We start from the raw sequence: 16776 nt of genomic DNA on the forward strand, positions 1-16776 counted from the left end.
CACGTGATAAACAACAGGCGTGGACATTGTCAGAAAATGAAATAAGTTTATAATACGTAGGCTTTCGCGACCAATATCCATAATATAGGTTTTTTTGGGTTAGATCGTTTAAGGGGCCGTCCATAAATGGCGTCACGCACCTGGGGGGGGGGGGTTTGAGAAATGTGACGTCACATCAAAATGCGCAACTTTATAGACACGTTCTACTTAATTAAATATACTTTTTGATAAATGTTTTCATCTACAACATTAGAGTGCAGCGCCACATTAAAAACGCACTACAATGGCAATAGTTTAAAGCGATTTGAAGTATGTTTTATTTTGGGGGGGGGGGGCAGAGCTTTGTGACGTCATTTTTTAGGGGGGTCTGACTATGTGACGCCGTGTGACGATGGGGGGGGGGGCTTAAAAATCGCGTGACGTCATTTATGGACGGCCCCTAAATAAAAAATGTGTCGTTAAATCCGCCACCACGCGACACAGCCAATTAGTAAGATTTGTCACGTAATCAGAACGTGCCAATTCGTTACTAGTACAGCACAGCGGTGTTGTTGGTGAGTGCATCCATAACATTTACAATCTTGAGTACGACGTTTCGTCAGTAATTACAAAGCGGCGTCATCAGGCGGACAGCCAGATCTGTGGCTGGTCTGGAGACGGAGCAACAATATAAGTCGTGCAGGAGCGAGACGGGATTGCTGCGTCGGCAAAAACAAAAAAGGACGAGACCGGTGAATTTGACGCCTTCATCCAGCAGTGGATAGGTCAAGGACAACGACGATCTTTCCAAGCTCCGCCTCGTCGCGACACCACGTGGTTAACCGCCGAAGCGCAACCCGTAACACTCCGCCGACCGAAAATAATTCCTCGACGAAAACTGCGATACCGTGTTTGTTTGTATGCGCGCGCGTAACAAACATCACTCGAGGTGCGTCGTATTCTTTGCGATCTGTTCCCCTTTGGGGCCACAATCCCCTAAACGTCCGTGGGAATTCCGTTTGGTCTGAAGAAGGTGGTGCAGATTATTTTTCGCGCGCGCCGTGGGCGGATCACTTCTCCCTCCCCCCCCCTCCGCGGAAGGTTTTCTCGGGCTATATAAGGGGGACGCCTCGAGCTCAGCGGTCTCTTTTTTTCGTGGTGGACCTCCGTTGTTGGTAAGGCGTCTTCCTCAGCGACGATCAAATCATGACAACTTGGAAACGTGCCATCGTAACTTTTTTGTTGTTGTAATGCTACTAAGCAACAACAATGACGTGCGATGTTTAGTAAGAGTGGGGGCGGTATTTTGTTTTGTTTTTAACCTCCCAATTAAAATCGGTGCGAGGCTCCTTTTACGGCATATTTGTGTCGAGCACGTGGCCCGCGCGCGTGCAAGTCAGGCATAGTGGTGTGGGCCTTGCCAACCAACAGACGTAGTCTATCCACTGCTGGCTGAAGGGCACCCTCCCTCGCCCCTCCGAATCCGCCACCGCAAATGCGATGCAGCCGATCCGCTCCCATCATCGGTCGTTTGGGAGCGACTCACCTGGAGATACTTTTACGTTCCTTTGGCCAAAACGCTGTACCCTGGGCGCCGACGTTTCGTGCCCCACAAAGCCCGCTTGGGTTGTTGATTGTGACCGAAGTAAAGTTTTTGCGTGAACGTAGGTGGGTTTAAAACACGTGGGGATCCCGAGGGTTTGGTGAGCTTACTTGGGGGGGGGGGGGGGGGGGGGGGGGCCCGTTAGCGTTTAAGGATTTCCAAAAAACTTGAGTGAACCTTTTGGGCCCGGCTTTTCGTGTTGAAATGGCGAATTCGGGATCGCGGCAAACGCCCACGATGGGTCGCTAACCTGGAGTTCCACGTGAAGGGCCTCCGTGTTTAGCCGGTCGCAGATTGATGAAGTGCGTTGCCGAAAACGTTTAATAATCGATTGGTAATTAACGTGAATGGGTTGCGTTTAATCACTAGTTAAAAATGCCAAGTTTGGATTTTTTAAGGATAGGCCACCGTCTGGGAAATAAGGGCCAACTGAAAGGCCTCACGAATGTCAAATCGTTACATTCTAGCCTGATGAAGTAATCGGTTTTTATGACTACAATAAGACGGGCGGTGTAATGTTTGGTATAAATTAATATTGAACAAGGCAACTAAAATGTGCGTTTTGTAAAACGTCAAGCCTATTGTGGTTTGCTGAAGTCACGTTAACGATTGCTGTCTGAATCGCGTTATTTTTAGTGTGGTCAACTCCGTTTAAAATATATGTAGACTTTTGGCGAATATACAATAGTTTTTTATTGAGATGCAGTATTAATAAATATAAAATGTTTACAATTGACCCACGTCGGAGCTTGTACGTTACTACCTTGCATTGTATTTTAATTAAACAAGTTTAATTCCAAGTCCTTGCAAAGTGGAAATGTTACTAAAAATAAACGTTACTAAAACATTTGTGGGAGCACAGTATAGCGCTGAGACGCTGTTGGGGTTTGATAGGTGGCACAGTGGTTAGCGCATTCCACGACGAACCCGGTTACTAGAAATCGATTTCTGGCCACTTAAAAATTGGTGGCCGAGTGATGGCTGAACCGATTCCTGGGCACTTAACCAACGCGAACTGACCGGGGTGATGAAGTATTTGGTCAAGCAACACCCCCCCCCCCCCCATGACTGACACATCGCGTGAGAGCCCTGATCCTAAGCGGTGGGTTGAAGGGGAAGGGCTGAAGATTTTTATTGCAACGAATACAATTTCCAGCAGAGAGGGGAGGGGGGTCAAACCCGGGTTTGTGGCGTGCGGCGTAATGCGACCACTATACCGGTAGAGGACGCGTTTTAAGCCCTAGGGGTTGGTGGGTGCAGTGGAATTCGGGAGATGATTTTAGAATTTAATATCAAGGCTGTGGGTATACGGTAATCCCTGCCTCAAAGTGTCGTTGACTTAAATAGTTTGCACTCCCTTGACTGCAAACGTTTATGGCAGCGACTGATGAATTGCAGGATTTGATCGCCATCGATTTGGGGGTGGGGTATAGGGAGGCGGAAGTTTAAAAGGCACGTTGAAGAAACGCTGAAAAGTAACCGAAATATGTTGTTGGTAAATCGTATCAGTGGTGTAGTGTACACTGCGCGTTGGAGACGTGATGAGATTCCTACTTCGGTCCGTGTTGCTGATGCACCCTGATAACAACGAAGTCCTGATTCTCCAACTATTAAAACTGCGGAGTTATTGCTTTGGGTTTACTGCAATTGCATTTTGACGTGACCCCACGTGTTTGTCGGTTGCAGGTCACCAGACCAGCCATGTGTCCCTCTGGCGAGCGGCAGCACCACTCGCCAGTCCAGGCGGAGTGCCATCAACCACGTATCCTTTCGTTATCACCACCCACCTTTGCAGCTCTGGGGGTTTTCGGGGGAGCCGAGTGAAAGTTCCAGCAGCGTGGGATATTTGTCATGGGCCTCTGGCGCAGGGATTTAAATGTGGGGGCTCTTATCGATTTTCCGCATCTCTACAATGTAGCCTGTACGCATGTTGAACTTCCTTTACACCGTATGTAGCCAGCCATGTTAATCGGCGGTCCAGAGGAAGACCAACAAAATACAAAAAGTCCCAACTTTTTTTTGTTGCACATTGTGGTACGGTTGAACTCTGCCTGCACACAAATAGCTGCACCACTGAAAGAATACAATTTAGAGTCCCACATTCGCGCACCACCGCCTTGCCATGATGCTGTAATTTGCGACTTACTGTGCGTCTGGTGGCGGTAGCCTGCCGTCGTAAGCCAGCGCACACGGATGCTGAAAACGAACCACTGAGCAAGGCGAGTGCTTGGCGGGAGGGGGTAGTTATGGTTGTGGGTGTGCGTCGCCAGTTGCGAATTGTGGAAAGAATCCTTGACTGTACAAACTTACAGATGTGCTGAAAGACAACGTGGGTGCCAACAAGGATGTTGGCCAAGCGGGGGAGGGTGAGCGACCATCCCGTGGGTGAATGTGGTGCGAAACTGCCTCTTGCTGGTGAGAGTCTTGATTTATCAGACGGTAACCAAATTTGATAAGGCTAAAATTTCTGGAGTCATGACAAAGATAAGATGTTGGCTCGTGTTTGTGTTCCTGCTGGGGTTTAATAAAGTACTCTCAGAATTAGTTTTTTTATTAAGAGTGAAGTAACTTCCTGAGTTAAGTTTTGTTAGCTTGCATTTCTAATTTTCATGCCATGCATGTGGAATTTTCCAGCTTAACGTTTGTGGCCTGTTCCTCGACCTAAGAATTCTAAGCAGAACGTTATAATTTTAATCTTGATACGAGACTACTTATGGAAGAAAAAAACTATTTCTGGTTTTCCAGCAGGTCATGGTGATAACAAGGGCCCAAAACGTGCTCCTGTGCCCACCGAGATTGAAAGGGATGAGTTGGCGAGTGGCTTCGAGGACACGTAGACCCGACCGACAATATGAAGTGAAATGTATCCCGGACCTGCCATGCATGGCCTAGTCACTGGCATTGATCAGGTCATGAGGAAATCCTTGGAGGTGGTGCCCTGGTGAAGCCGTTGATGGCGACTCATGTATGCTGACCAACGCTAACAAGTTGAACAATCTGAAACTGGTGTGGCCGCACCTTGGCTATAAACCCCGAAGGTGAGCAGCGTTCGTGTGTTTTTCATGAGCCTTTGTGATGCGCATCGGTGTTTGAAGTACGGGCATCTGGAGAACGTGATGAGACAAAATAAATGTTCACTTGCCGTTCTGATTTAACGTGTTGAGGCTGAACAGGCTGATTTCTCCAGATGTAACCATGACACCTGAAGCAATCTCATGACGCCGCAATTTCACGCTTTACGTGACGAGTGATTGCGCATTGGCTAACAAATTGGCGTTTTGTCTCTTACAGTGCATTACCTTCTGAGCGCTCAAACGGAATTCTGCAAGGGTGTGCTGAGACCGCTCAATGGGATGTCATCTTCCTCCAGCAGCTCCACTCTGCAAGTTGAGGTGAAGTGCATTTGTTGAACTGATAACATTTTGTGGTGTTGATTTTATGTAAATAAATGGAGTTTTCTCGGTATATTCAAGGCTTAGATAATTTTGGTGACCTGAATGGTGTTGAGATTGGAATTCCCCTCTTAAATGCAGTTGATTGGACTTGATCAATCCCAAGCTGAAATACAGCAGCAATGCAGGACACATTTTTGCAAACATTGGCGCGTTCATGTACGTCGTGTGCACGGACACATTTTTATGAACTGTCTAGTCATGCGATCTTTTTGCTCGCCCACCGATTGGATGAATATTGGATTGCATTCACGATCGATTTAAAAACACTAGAATCTCACGCAATTGAGATTCGACGTCCTGTTGTAACTGCATCGCCACCGGTGGGTGTGTCTATTGATGAAATCGATTGGCCTCCATGGAATGACAACCAAAATTGTGCAGTGTTAGTCATTCAGATGGATTGGCCTAGAAGGGTGGGGTGGGTCGTATGCATTTGGAGAACGTGATGAGACAAAATAAATGTTCACTTGCCGTTCTGATTTAACGTGTTGAGGCTGAACAGGCTGATTTCTCCAGATGCAGACTCGTGCTTATTGGCTATTCAAGTTGAATATGATATTCAGTTTTAATTGTAATGGATGGGGTTTGAGATTGGATTGTGTACAGTCGATCTCTAGCAATCATCCAAGGTGAAATATTGTCCCAATGTGCACATGCTAACCACATTCGCACTGCGTTATCAGGGTCGTGGTGATCACGAGTCCTTGGGAAAGGTGCCTGGTGCAGCTAATTATTGAAACACGGGAGTGCTGTACCGGGCCACACTTATACTGACCGACACCAAGAAATGAATGTAACCTGGAGCTGCTGTGGCTGGGCCTCGCATGGCGATAGCCCCCAAGGTGAGCTACGGTTTTATTTTTTTGAGCCTAAAGGTGCACGTCGTGTGTTTTGAAACTGGTGTATGGAGAACGTGATGAGACACAATAAATGTTCACTTGCCGTTCTGATTTTACATGTTGAGGCTGAACAGGCTGATTTCTCCAGACGCAAACGCCGCATACTGACACCAACTGCATTTCATGTTTTGCTGGGTGAGAGGGGGTTTTATTGCTCTTGAGCTTAACAAATGGGTGTTTCTCTTCCCAGTGCATTACTCGTTGTGCTGAACACCCAAATGCTGCCATCTTACAAGGGCTGAAGATGAGAATCCTCCTGTGCCGTGACTGCTCAATGGGGGGGGGGGATGGTCTTCTAGGATGGCCCAACTGTGTAAGTTGTTGAGAAGCGCGTGTCAACTGATCATCTGTTCACGTTATGAAAACAAAGTCTTGCTAATTTTCTGGCTGTAAAAGGTTTTAAGACGCTTTACAATTTGGGGGGTGGGTGCCATTTGGATTTGCACAGTCGATAGCAAACTAATCCAAGGTGAAAAACTGCAGCGATGCAGTTGAGTGGTAATTTGAAAAATAATTATGCAAAAATGTACAGCAGTAAATTCCTCGCACGTTTGCGCACAATCGGCGTAAACAAACCGTCCACGTGGTCAAGATCTTTGGTTCGCTCACAAGTTGGATGATTTTAAAGTAATCTGGCGCCATTGTGTGCAATGGCGTGCAGCTGCACCGTGACTGATTTACGTGGCGATGCAAGAGTTCTCTCCATGGGCTCGCACCAATGTTTAAACGGTGTTTCGGTAACAAGATGGAGTGGCCGAGAGGCGCATGTCCTGAAGCGCAGTCGTATGTATCTGGAGAACGTGATGAGACAAAATAAATGTTCACTTGCCGTTCTGATTTAACGTGTTGAGGCTGAACAGGCTGATTTCTCCAGATGCAGACTCGTGCCTATCGGCTATTCAAGCTGAATATGATATTCAGTTTTAATTGCAATGGATGGGGTTTGAGATTTGATTGTGTACAGTCGATCTCTAGCAATCATCCAAGGTGAAATATTGTCCCAATGTGCACATGCTAACCACATTCTCGGACTGCGTTATCAGGGTCGTGGTGATCACGAGTCCTTGGGAGAGGTGCCTGGTGCAACTAATTATTGAAACGCGGGAGTGCTGCACCGAGCCACACCTTATACTGACACACCAAGAAGTGAATGTAACCTGGAGCTGGTGTGGCTGGGCCTCGCATGGCGATAGCCCCCAAGGTGAGCTATGGTTTTATTTTTTTCACGAGCCTAAAGGTGCATGTCGTGTGTGTGTTTTGAAACTGTTGTCTGGAGAACGTGATGAGACACAATAAATGTTCACTTGCCGTTCTGATTTTACGTGTTGAGGCTGAACAGGCTGATTTCTCCAGATGCAAAACACGACACCCCGACGCAATGTACAATGGGTGTAACAGCGCAAATTGAGACGTCTTACATGCTGTATGCTAAGATACATTTTTTTATTGACCCCGCTGAGCTTAAACAGGTCTTTTGTTTCTTTCAGTTCATGCGGGGACTGCTCATTGGAACATGGATTTCGAGAACCTAAACTCTGTAAGTGGAGACGTTGTACACGCGCGCGTTTTCCATGCTCTTGTATTCCGAAAGCCATTGAACTGATGATATTCCGTGTTGTTGATTATAATGAAAACAAATTGAGTCTTACTGATCTCTGGCTATTAAAAGCTCGGACACATTATGCAATCTTAAGTGAAATCCGATTTTGGGGGGGGGGGGAATCGCGATCTCATTCCTCTACATTGCATGCATTTGGAGGTGAACTACGGTACCAAATCGAAACTAAATCCCAAATGTGCTCGTCTTAAAATCTACATGTGCATCCGTAAATGCGAGCATTATCTCTTCCATGGGATTGCATAATGTTCTGGGTCTTTTAATATGGATGACACGTACCTTGTGAATCCACTTGAAGTCTCTTGTTGAAAAGTGATGGTCTCGTGTTTCACACCAGGTTGAAAGAGGACCCTGCCACCCAAGTAGCCAAGAGGCTGACAGGCGACTGAAGCGCCCCCCTCCCGTCATGTCGCTGTACAGGAGATGGAAGAAGACTTGGCCTTTGGTGTGTGCAAATGGCGCAGCTCGGTAGCCGTTTGTAATATTTTGTTGTGAAAGCTACTTATTTTCCGTTGAATTTTTGCATTTGCTGTTACGCTCAAGAACAGCTTGACTTGCAAAGTTGACAATAAAAATCTGAGTATCACACGCGGTGGTTGTGTAATTTTTTTTAAGTAGACATTTTTCAGCATTACAACGGTGGTACACTTGACACAACAGAAAGCTTTCACTTTGCATGTCATACAAAACAAGTGACGAGACTTGGTCACACAACATGGCAGTTCTAACCCCCCCCCCCCCTTTGGGGAAACAATAGGACACATGATCAGCAAAAACAGCATCCTAGGGAGGTGCCTGTTTAAAGGGTGCTTGCGCTGATTAAAGCCGTCATTTTCCCGTATTAGACTCGATAGGCCCTTGCAACATATAGGGAGTTTGTGGTTTCCCAACGCCTGCACAACCCATGGCTGTTATAAGCCTGTAACGCCTCCATTGGCTGCCCTGTTGAACCTTAAATGGCATGTAAATTAAAGGGACCTGTAACGTTAAACTGGACACTGCCAGTTTCGAAATGTAATTTAACTCGTTCTGCAATCGCGGTAATGTGTGTACAGCTATAGCAGTTTTGCAGCTACTTTGTTTTCATATTTGGCCTGTTGCACATTAAGGAAACTAACGGTCTTTAGGATTTGCACTGACCACGAATGGCAAGCAGCAGGAAATTATCTTCAGCCTTATTTTCAAACCACTTTGGCGACTTTCCTCACACACAAACTTTTTTAAATCGTGCAACCATAAATGTCTACCATCACAGTGGATGACTTTGCCTTTAAATCCCATTTGACCCGAGAACATCCGCAGGACATTTTAAGACGCGTTACAGCAGTAGTTGGCTGCTAAAAGGAGCCGAAGCACAACGTGCAGACAATGTTCCATCTCGCACGTGTCCACAAGTTACAACCGCAAGTATCTGCGAAAGCCCCCAATGCACGTGGGGCTGAATGGCCGTCTTGGTACGAAACGCGAGACCCTCGAAATGGAGTGGATTTGCTGTGATGGCGTTGGCAGACATTTAGCGACGCGCGCGGGATGGGTTTTTTGTGATGTGGACTGCACGGAGTGCGTGCAGAGTCGGCTAACGCGAAAGCCTACTCGGCTCTGAGGTTTTTGGCCAGTGGTGAAGTTGCGAATGTGGCAATGTATCTCGTCTCGATAAAAATACATTTTGGGAATGCAGTGGTGCACAGTTAAACCCAATACATCAACACTGCCTTATGCATATCTTTTAAGGTACTGTTTAGGGATGAGGTGTAGTTTCGTGCTCTAGTGAGCGTTTGTATTGAACCATAAAGAGGCCATTTCGTGATTCTAATTGACCATTTAGTTCCTGGTCTTGTGCCCCTTGTTCTGGGTGTTAAAGCTACCCACTGGGTGATCCCACCCAGAGGTCGCCAGTCTTAAAAGTCCTAAACCAAACTTTCAATATCGGTGGTCACCAAGTAAACCCCGACAGTCTGTTCCGTTAAACCCATTTTATACTTTATCTTTGTGGCCAAGTTTCGAAGTGGCAAGAGACGAGGTGAGCGTCGCGTGGTCTGTCGCAATCGGCGCAAGTTGCACAACACATTTGAATCTGGCCGTTTCAACTCGTTCCCCTGGCGGTGTCTGCGATTCCCACCATTGCCCCTTCACTGCTGGACGAAGGCTTTTACCACCCCCCATGCCGGGTCAGTCGTGGGATTTGCTTGGCCACACTAACCCTGGTTGTGTGGGTTGGTGAAGTGGCAAGAGCCAAGACCATTTTCGCTGCCATTCGCTGCAATGGTTAGAAAGGTTAGTCGGGGCCGGAATTCGAATTCATGTTGCCGAGTTCAAAGTTCAGCGCACTAACCGCTGTTCCACCACTCCGCCCCAATGTGTGTGTGTACGCTTGTGGATATGTTCACGAGACGATTCCACCCTCCAACGACTCAGGAATGAAGCGTCACGAACTGTTATGATTCTATTCACCATTTTTTGGTTTTTGTTTTAACGTCTCACTTGTATTATACTTTGTAACTGTCTCGTTTGTGCCGTTGTTAGCTCCAGCAGCCCAATTGTAACAATGTGATTTACACCAACGTAGATAGTCGATTATCAGGTATAATTAGAGTTGATTTTCATTGCATTGAGAGCATAAGAATACATTTTAATCGACGCTGCATCGTGTTACATTCATAATCTTCACCCATCCAATATTTCAGCCCTGTCTGCTGATAACAACCATCTGGGAAACATGGAACCCAAGACAAAATATTAAGCACGTTACACAAAAGACTAAACATAGGCAATAACACGAAGCCTCATGCTCCGCTAGACCGCATGTACCATAAACAGCTTGATGTAGCCACCATATTAAATTTTTTCCTATTTTTACCTAATTTAATTCCAACTGCTTTTGGTGTCATATCATGAGACGGAGTATCCGTACCGATCTCGTGCAGGACAGCCCAACTGTCCATGTAGGAGAACAGCCCATGGAAGCGGATGTGACAGAACTACCGCTACGATCCCTTCGAGTGACGCCGGGTCCGCATAAGTAGAGGGTGACACTTTCCCACCCACTACCACTGTTTGTCTGATGGCAGTCAAACTGAATTTTCAGAGCAAAAATGTTGGCAAATTAAGTGCGGAAACAAATTATTACGCAATGGCTTTTTTTTGTGTGCAGCTATTGGTGACCAGGCTGAGGCTATCAAAGCGCAGCACTCAAGAACCCAGTTTAATCGCAGGCAGCAGCTGGCGCTAGGGCCTCTGAGCCACCCCGTCCACCCCTTTGATGTCGCCACCGTCTTAAAGATAAATTTGTGGCTACTGTTGCTGAACTTAACCATTTTCACGTTTTTTGCGGAACACTAGCTCTCGGTTATTATCTCACAACTCTGCATCGTACATTTCTTTTGTCATGGTGTGCCTCGGTCATGATGACCTCTTGACCTTGAGTGTGCACCATTTGGTAGGATGATTGTGCGGCGCGTGGACATGTGTCTGCGGGCCTCCGTTTCCACGGCTGTCTGCCTCTGTGTCCCGCGAGTCTTGTTTGTGTCTTATGAGTCTGCGACAATTGGGGTCTCTGTCTACTCCGTATATATCTCGATGTTCTCATGGATCTAGGTCCTCGAGTCTCTGCCGAGGTCTTTACTGAGTGGCGGGCTGTGTGGGGGTGGCGGGTGGCTGGAGGCCGATGGTGCTGCACAACCAGCCGGCAAAATCCACCTCCTCCGCCTCCGCTCCACGGATGAACGGGTGAGCCTGGGGAGACACGGAATGAGGGCAGCTCTCCGTTAATTTTCTCAACAATGCACAGCACCGTGGGTAAATATGACCCACGAGAGCCGTGGCTTAATTTCTCACTTCATATTTCCCGTGTTGCTGGTAAAACTGGAGTGGGCACGTTGACTATTGGCCACGTCCACAGCTTTCGAGGAATACTGGATGTGGCGTGCTGGGTGCGGAAATGTTTTCTTGAGTCGCTGACCCAGACAGACCCGGCTGAAATGAAAGACCTGGGGCTCAGCTATCGAGTGTGCAGGCAAGTGCAATTGCATCGGGCCCCATTTTGTCACTCAACATAGCACTTGTGGTGTTGAATATATAATTACAATACCACGTGGGCCCGAGAGAGGGCACTGCTGTACCTCCACAGCGGCCTAGACTTTGAACCGCGATCCAGTGTGGCTCATTTAAATTGTCGTGTTTTAAAACAATGTTTGCAAGTTGCACCCTTGTTCGGAATCACCGGTGTTGTCTTGTTTGTTTTTGCTTTGCTTTTGGCAATGTGTTGCAATTTCCTATGAGAAAATTAAGTTGCGCATGTGTGTTTAGCAAACCTGTCAACCCCTTATCAGTGCCCTACCTTATTACAGTCCAATTCAGACACCTTATTGGTCACCCCGTGGCCTTATACATCTCAACGTTCATTCTACAAAGTCCCATCACAAGGGAGAAACACAAACAAATATCCGTATATTTTTGCCCGTATTGAAACGGCTGTTCGCCGTATGGACCTGAAAACTCAATTTCCCTGTACAAGAATATGGGGTAAACCGTGATGGGTTGACGGCTTCAGTTTAGGTCTAAAGAGCAACGTGTTGCTGTCACTTGACCCAGGTCACAGCTTCCTTTCAAGAGATGCTCGGTGTCCCAGCGGGGTCTCATGCTGTTGAAACACAGTCAACCGCTATGTCGAAGCCTGTTAATCAATTGCCACAAATTGCTTATGCAGTCGCAGTAGACACAGCGGCATAGCTATCGGGTATACAGGCGGCGCAACTGCGCTGGCGTCCATGGGCTGTATGTGCGTATGTTGAGGCTTATTTTGCACCGTGCGTAGCCAACTGTGTTCACCAGAGGTGTGGGCTAAAGGAGTCCGAACGCCAGGCCACAAAGAGGAGGAAAAGTGGACTCATTTAATTCCTTGCACCAGGACCCATGCCTACTCTGCTATGCCACTGGGTTTTTAGAAAGGGCCCACCTTTGCAAACTGTGGCATTTCTAAATGCGTTTCAAAACGAGGTTGAGAACCTACAACGCGGGGGGGGGGGGGGGGGTGGCAAGCGGCAAAGAGTACGTGAACCCGATTCGGGTTGTTGATACCGAGTGCAAACTTGTGGGCCAGTGTGGCAGGGGCAGGATCAGGGCTCGCGTTAAGTCCGCCCCATTTGGTCTCTCCCGGGTCGGCTACTTGGAAAATAATTCTGCACCCCGGCTCCGGTACACCACATCCTGTATAGAGGAGCACCACTCACTTATAGCTGTGGCTTGGCTACTTGGCCACGTGCTTACTCCAGTCTGCCGGCTACCCGGAAAATATTCTGCAAGTGTTAAGTCCCGTCCGTGCGTGTGCGATCGCCGGTCAAGTGTTCGAATGTGCAAGGCGCACGCGTGCGTTTCGCTGCAGGACGCTGCGGTGTGTGAAAGTGATTTTACCATTAGAGTCTTGAGGTCGGCGCGTTCAGCAGGATTCTTTATCAAACTAAAAGAAAAAAACATAGATATTTTTAATCACATGCAGAAGATATTATCTTTAATCTACGGTTATATTTCATTATGTAACAAACACGCGTTCTGCATTTGATGGAAAAGTCTCAGACTTTCCGTTTTGGTTTAGGCTGCGGTATGGATGCATTCTGGGCAGCAGTGCAAATCCATTGTTGTACTGTACTATACTTCCACGTCTATGCTCCCAGTACGATGTTACCCATTGTATTGTGCGTCTATACTCCCATTGTGTATGCTCCCCGCCTTCACCAACCCGCACTGCCCTGCGTGGTGAAGCATGTTTTGAAATAACCCCCACGGCCTGCCGGGTGTGGGGAGGCCCTCGTCCAGCAGTGGATTGACAAAAGGGCCGTTGCGCGCGTCTCAATCTCGCCTGTGCCTCAACCTTTGTTGACTCTTCCTGTACCCGGTGCTGTGGTGCGGTCGCCAACAGCGCAAAAGACAAAGGAAGCTTAGAGTGGCGCTGACCCCACAGCCCTCCTATTTAGCTGCTCGCTAACAGCTTATAGCCCCAAGAGACTATAAAGCCAAAGCGGAGGTATTTTGTCTTTGCGTGCGTGTAGAGAGGAGCACCCACGTTTTATTGACAAAGTCCTGGAATTCCTGGCTGAAGATGCCCGGGGGCAGCTTGGGAGGAGGCTGCAATCAACAACAACAACGACATCTTGAAGTCCACCAACGACGAGCTGCATCGCCGTTGCATTGTAACTGACCATGTTGATGCATACAGTTATCAATGTTCACCTCTGTGAGATGGATGTATATTATTGATTAACACACCGCGCACGCAAGGAACTCACCTCATTTACGATGTAGTCCAGAAGTTCAAAAATTGCCATCGGTGCTCCTCCTCCTCCACCAAAAGCTGAAAGTCACATTTGGTGATAGTCAGCTGCATCGTATGCTTTTGTTTATAGTACACGTTACGACACATAACATAACATTACGACAAACATGTTACGACACATATACTGTGAAGCCCTGCAGAGGGGAGGGGGGCCAGGGTGGAGGGTAGGGGGTAGTGGGGGGGGCAATTTGCCCCGGAAATCACAAAAGGGCCCCACAATGGGCCTGTGTCTTGTCACTAATGAATAACGCGGCATCTTTCCCCGGGCCTCAAGCCCAGGGCCTCAAGGAACCTCTAGGCTGCCCTGTCGACCTGTCTTAGCTGTGCATGTTAGGTGTGCATTACACTATTCTGCTGTCACTTCTTTTTATGAAACCTAGGTCTGCCTTGTAAAATAAAAAATTGATGTCCCAATGGGTTCATACCCGGTGATGTAACGTTCAAAATGATATTATTTTGTTCTTATTTTTCACGTTTGCGATGGTTTGTATTTGTTGCCGCTCCACAAGAAGGGATGGCCGCTGGCGGTTGAGACGTACGGTTGAGTGGCAGCCATCCACCTCTGCGTTCACCATGTGTCCACTAGGCGCTACCTGATTTGTCGCATCGCAAGCTCGTGACCGATAGTGACAGCTTAGGGAGGGCTTCATCTCGCAGTGGAATGGTGATGATGAATAATTTACAGTTTTCGCCTATTGGAATGGACAGATGTGGATTTGAGCTTTGCATTGAGTGAGTGGGGAAGGTGCTGTTTATTAGACTATTTATTTTTTCATTTTTTTTTAATTTCATATAGCTTTTTCTTAGAAGCGACCTGGCCACAAATGATAGCCCAACGAAGTGGATTACCACGTGTACATTTATAGCAGCCAACTACTCCAAACGCATGCTTTCTAAATGTGGAGGGAAAAACCGGAGGACCCGGAGAAGAATCCACGGGGAGAGCATGCACACTCCCAATATAGAGGCATCGTCAAGGTCGGGATTGAACCTACGACCCCATGTATACCAGGCGAGGTAGTTAACATCTGACGATTGTGGTGCCTCAAGTATGGGGCGGCCGTGTACAGATTTGGAGGAAGGCTGATATAGATAAATTGCTGAGCAGCGGGGGAGGTGTGGAGAGCGGGGGAGCAATTGCCTGTGGACATAAAAAACCCCAACAATACAATTCATTGAGCTGGGGCCCCCAAAATCAGACGCTGCACTGGTTACACACTCCTCCGTCATGTAGACCGCATTCCTGGACTCATGGCCTCAAAGTCCGACGATAATATATTTTTGCTTTTATATAGCACGTCAATTCAATCGCATCTCAAGACGCTTGACATAAATTCAATAAGTAAGACCGTATTAGGGTGGAATGGGGGTCGGGTGGAGACAGGGCGGGGAAACATTGGCATAAGGCAGTTTCATCAACTCAAGACCCAGGGTTAAATTTTAGCCCGATCTGTGTGGGTCAGTGACCCGGAAAATACTTCCACGCCTGGCACACCACATCCGTCACAACTCTGCGGCTACTAGTCACGTGCCAACCACTCCATCCAGACCACCAGCGACCCAAGAAAATAAATTCCTCGGCGAGAAATTCAGCGACGGTCGGCACCGCGCACCGAACTCCGTTGCAGCGCTGCCGCCACTCACAGCTGATGGGGCGGCCCGGGGGTCTGGGTCTGGGGGCCGACGATCCCCCGGCGCCGTCCGCGACCGCCTTGCCAAAGATGGCCTCCAGCTCACGGGGCTCGGGCGGCGGGATGGGGAAGCGGCCGATGGCCATTTCCACGAGCGAGAGGCCCATGCTCCACACGTCCGACTGCACCGAGTAGTTAGTGCCCTGCAGGCGCTCGGGCTGCATGCGGGCGGGGGGAGGGGGAGCGCAGGAAGATCGAGCGGCGAGATGTTAACCACATCGCCCGACGTGCAGGGGGTTGATCCCGACGCTGACGCTTGCGTGCATTTTTCGCCCGGGTCATCCGGTTTTTCCCTGCACATTTAGAAGCAGGTATTTGGCTGCTATGAATGCCCACGCGATAAGCTGCTTCGTTGAGTTATCATTTGTGGCCAGGTCGCTTCTGAAAAAGAGCTATATAGCTCAGTGGGCCTTAACTGGTAACATTTAAATAAGCGTGAGAGAAAGAGACCATTTATTCCAGTCACTTGTGCGATTGTGACGGCCCCAATTCATTCCTACACGAGGCACGCCACACCTAGAAGGGTTCCGTTGGTCATGTGGGGGAGGCGAGGGTGGGCCCCGGGCGGTGAGGAATTGAGCCTGCTCCCACCAGGGATGCCTGGTGTGCTTCTACTTGATTGCAGCTTTTATTTAAACCAAGCGAGAGTCGATTCAGGTGAGGAGTCTCACTGACTCGTTGCTTCAGTTACAAATGAGCCGTGCACAATAACGCTGACCCTCTGAATATTCGAAGAGTTACCTTAGTGCGGTCAATTCTACGAGAATTCTCTGAGGTGCTTTGGAGAGACGCACAGAGGTCGAATTTATTAACTGTATTATCCGTAATGCTCCACGGCGTTGCGTGAGCTGTCAGCAGAGGGCAGTACAGTTAAAGCCATTGTTGTACTCTACTGTACCAGTACCCAAATATCTATGGCTCTGCTCCTTCACCAACCCGCACTCACCAGCGCGGTAAAGTATGGTCAGACGACCGAGAAAATCCACACGACCGAGAGACATACGGAGGCCTTCCACCGGCATTGGATTGACAAAAGGAGAAATGTAGGCATACAATGGGTCCACAACAACACACGAACGTTTGCATATCCCAAGCTTGGGTAAATGAACGACAAGCAGGAATGTAACGTGGGTGGGTGGGTGGGCGACTGGGCGTGGCCAGGCGGGCGTGTGGATGAGCGACGCCGGTGAGCGACCGAGAGCG

General features: G+C 48.2%; 1 protein-coding gene, 1 long non-coding RNA gene and 1 other non-coding gene across 6 annotated transcripts in view; 2 read left to right on the forward strand and 1 right to left on the reverse strand.

Moving 5' to 3' along the window:
* The first annotated feature begins 1071 nt into the window (after positions 1–1071).
* Positions 1072–8142, forward strand: LOC116939692 (uncharacterized). Of its 4 annotated transcripts, XR_012941637.1 has the most exons (10): positions 1072–1154; positions 3269–3344; positions 3895–3997; positions 4328–4620; positions 4874–4974; positions 5721–5879; positions 6127–6247; positions 6980–7137; positions 7424–7473; positions 7892–8142. It is a non-coding gene; the product is annotated as an uncharacterized LOC116939692 (long non-coding RNA). The 4 variants fall into 4 exon arrangements; XR_012941640.1 differs by lacking the exon at positions 1072–1154 and having other exon boundaries at positions 2244–3344; positions 7406–7473; XR_012941638.1 differs by lacking the exon at positions 1072–1154 and having other exon boundaries at positions 2245–3344; positions 4331–4620.
* On the forward strand, positions 3701–3799 carry LOC116943930 (small nucleolar RNA SNORD16). The gene has a single exon (XR_004403018.1). It is a non-coding gene; the product is annotated as a small nucleolar RNA SNORD16 (small nucleolar RNA).
* Positions 8143–8147: 5 nt separating the features above from the next.
* The window catches only part of MAP2K1 (mitogen-activated protein kinase kinase 1), a 28089-nt gene continuing 19460 nt past the window's right edge, over positions 8148–16776 (reverse strand). Inside the window, exons 7-11 of the mRNA XM_032948421.2 lie at positions 15527–15731; positions 13836–13900; positions 13613–13674; positions 12964–13009; positions 8148–11286 (exon numbers count right to left, since the gene is read on the reverse strand). Of these exons, the coding sequence (XP_032804312.1) occupies positions 11173–11286; positions 12964–13009; positions 13613–13674; positions 13836–13900; positions 15527–15731 (492 nt within the window). The 3' untranslated portion in view covers positions 8148–11172. The remainder of the gene's footprint in view (positions 11287–12963; positions 13010–13612; positions 13675–13835; positions 13901–15526; positions 15732–16776) is intronic.

Source organism: Petromyzon marinus, chromosome 1, assembly GCF_048934315.1.
Source record: "Petromyzon marinus isolate PM22_M1 ecotype Great Lakes invasive population chromosome 1, UKy_Petmar_22M1.pri1.0, whole genome shotgun sequence".
Lineage (NCBI taxonomy): Eukaryota > Metazoa > Chordata > Hyperoartia > Petromyzontiformes > Petromyzontidae > Petromyzon > Petromyzon marinus.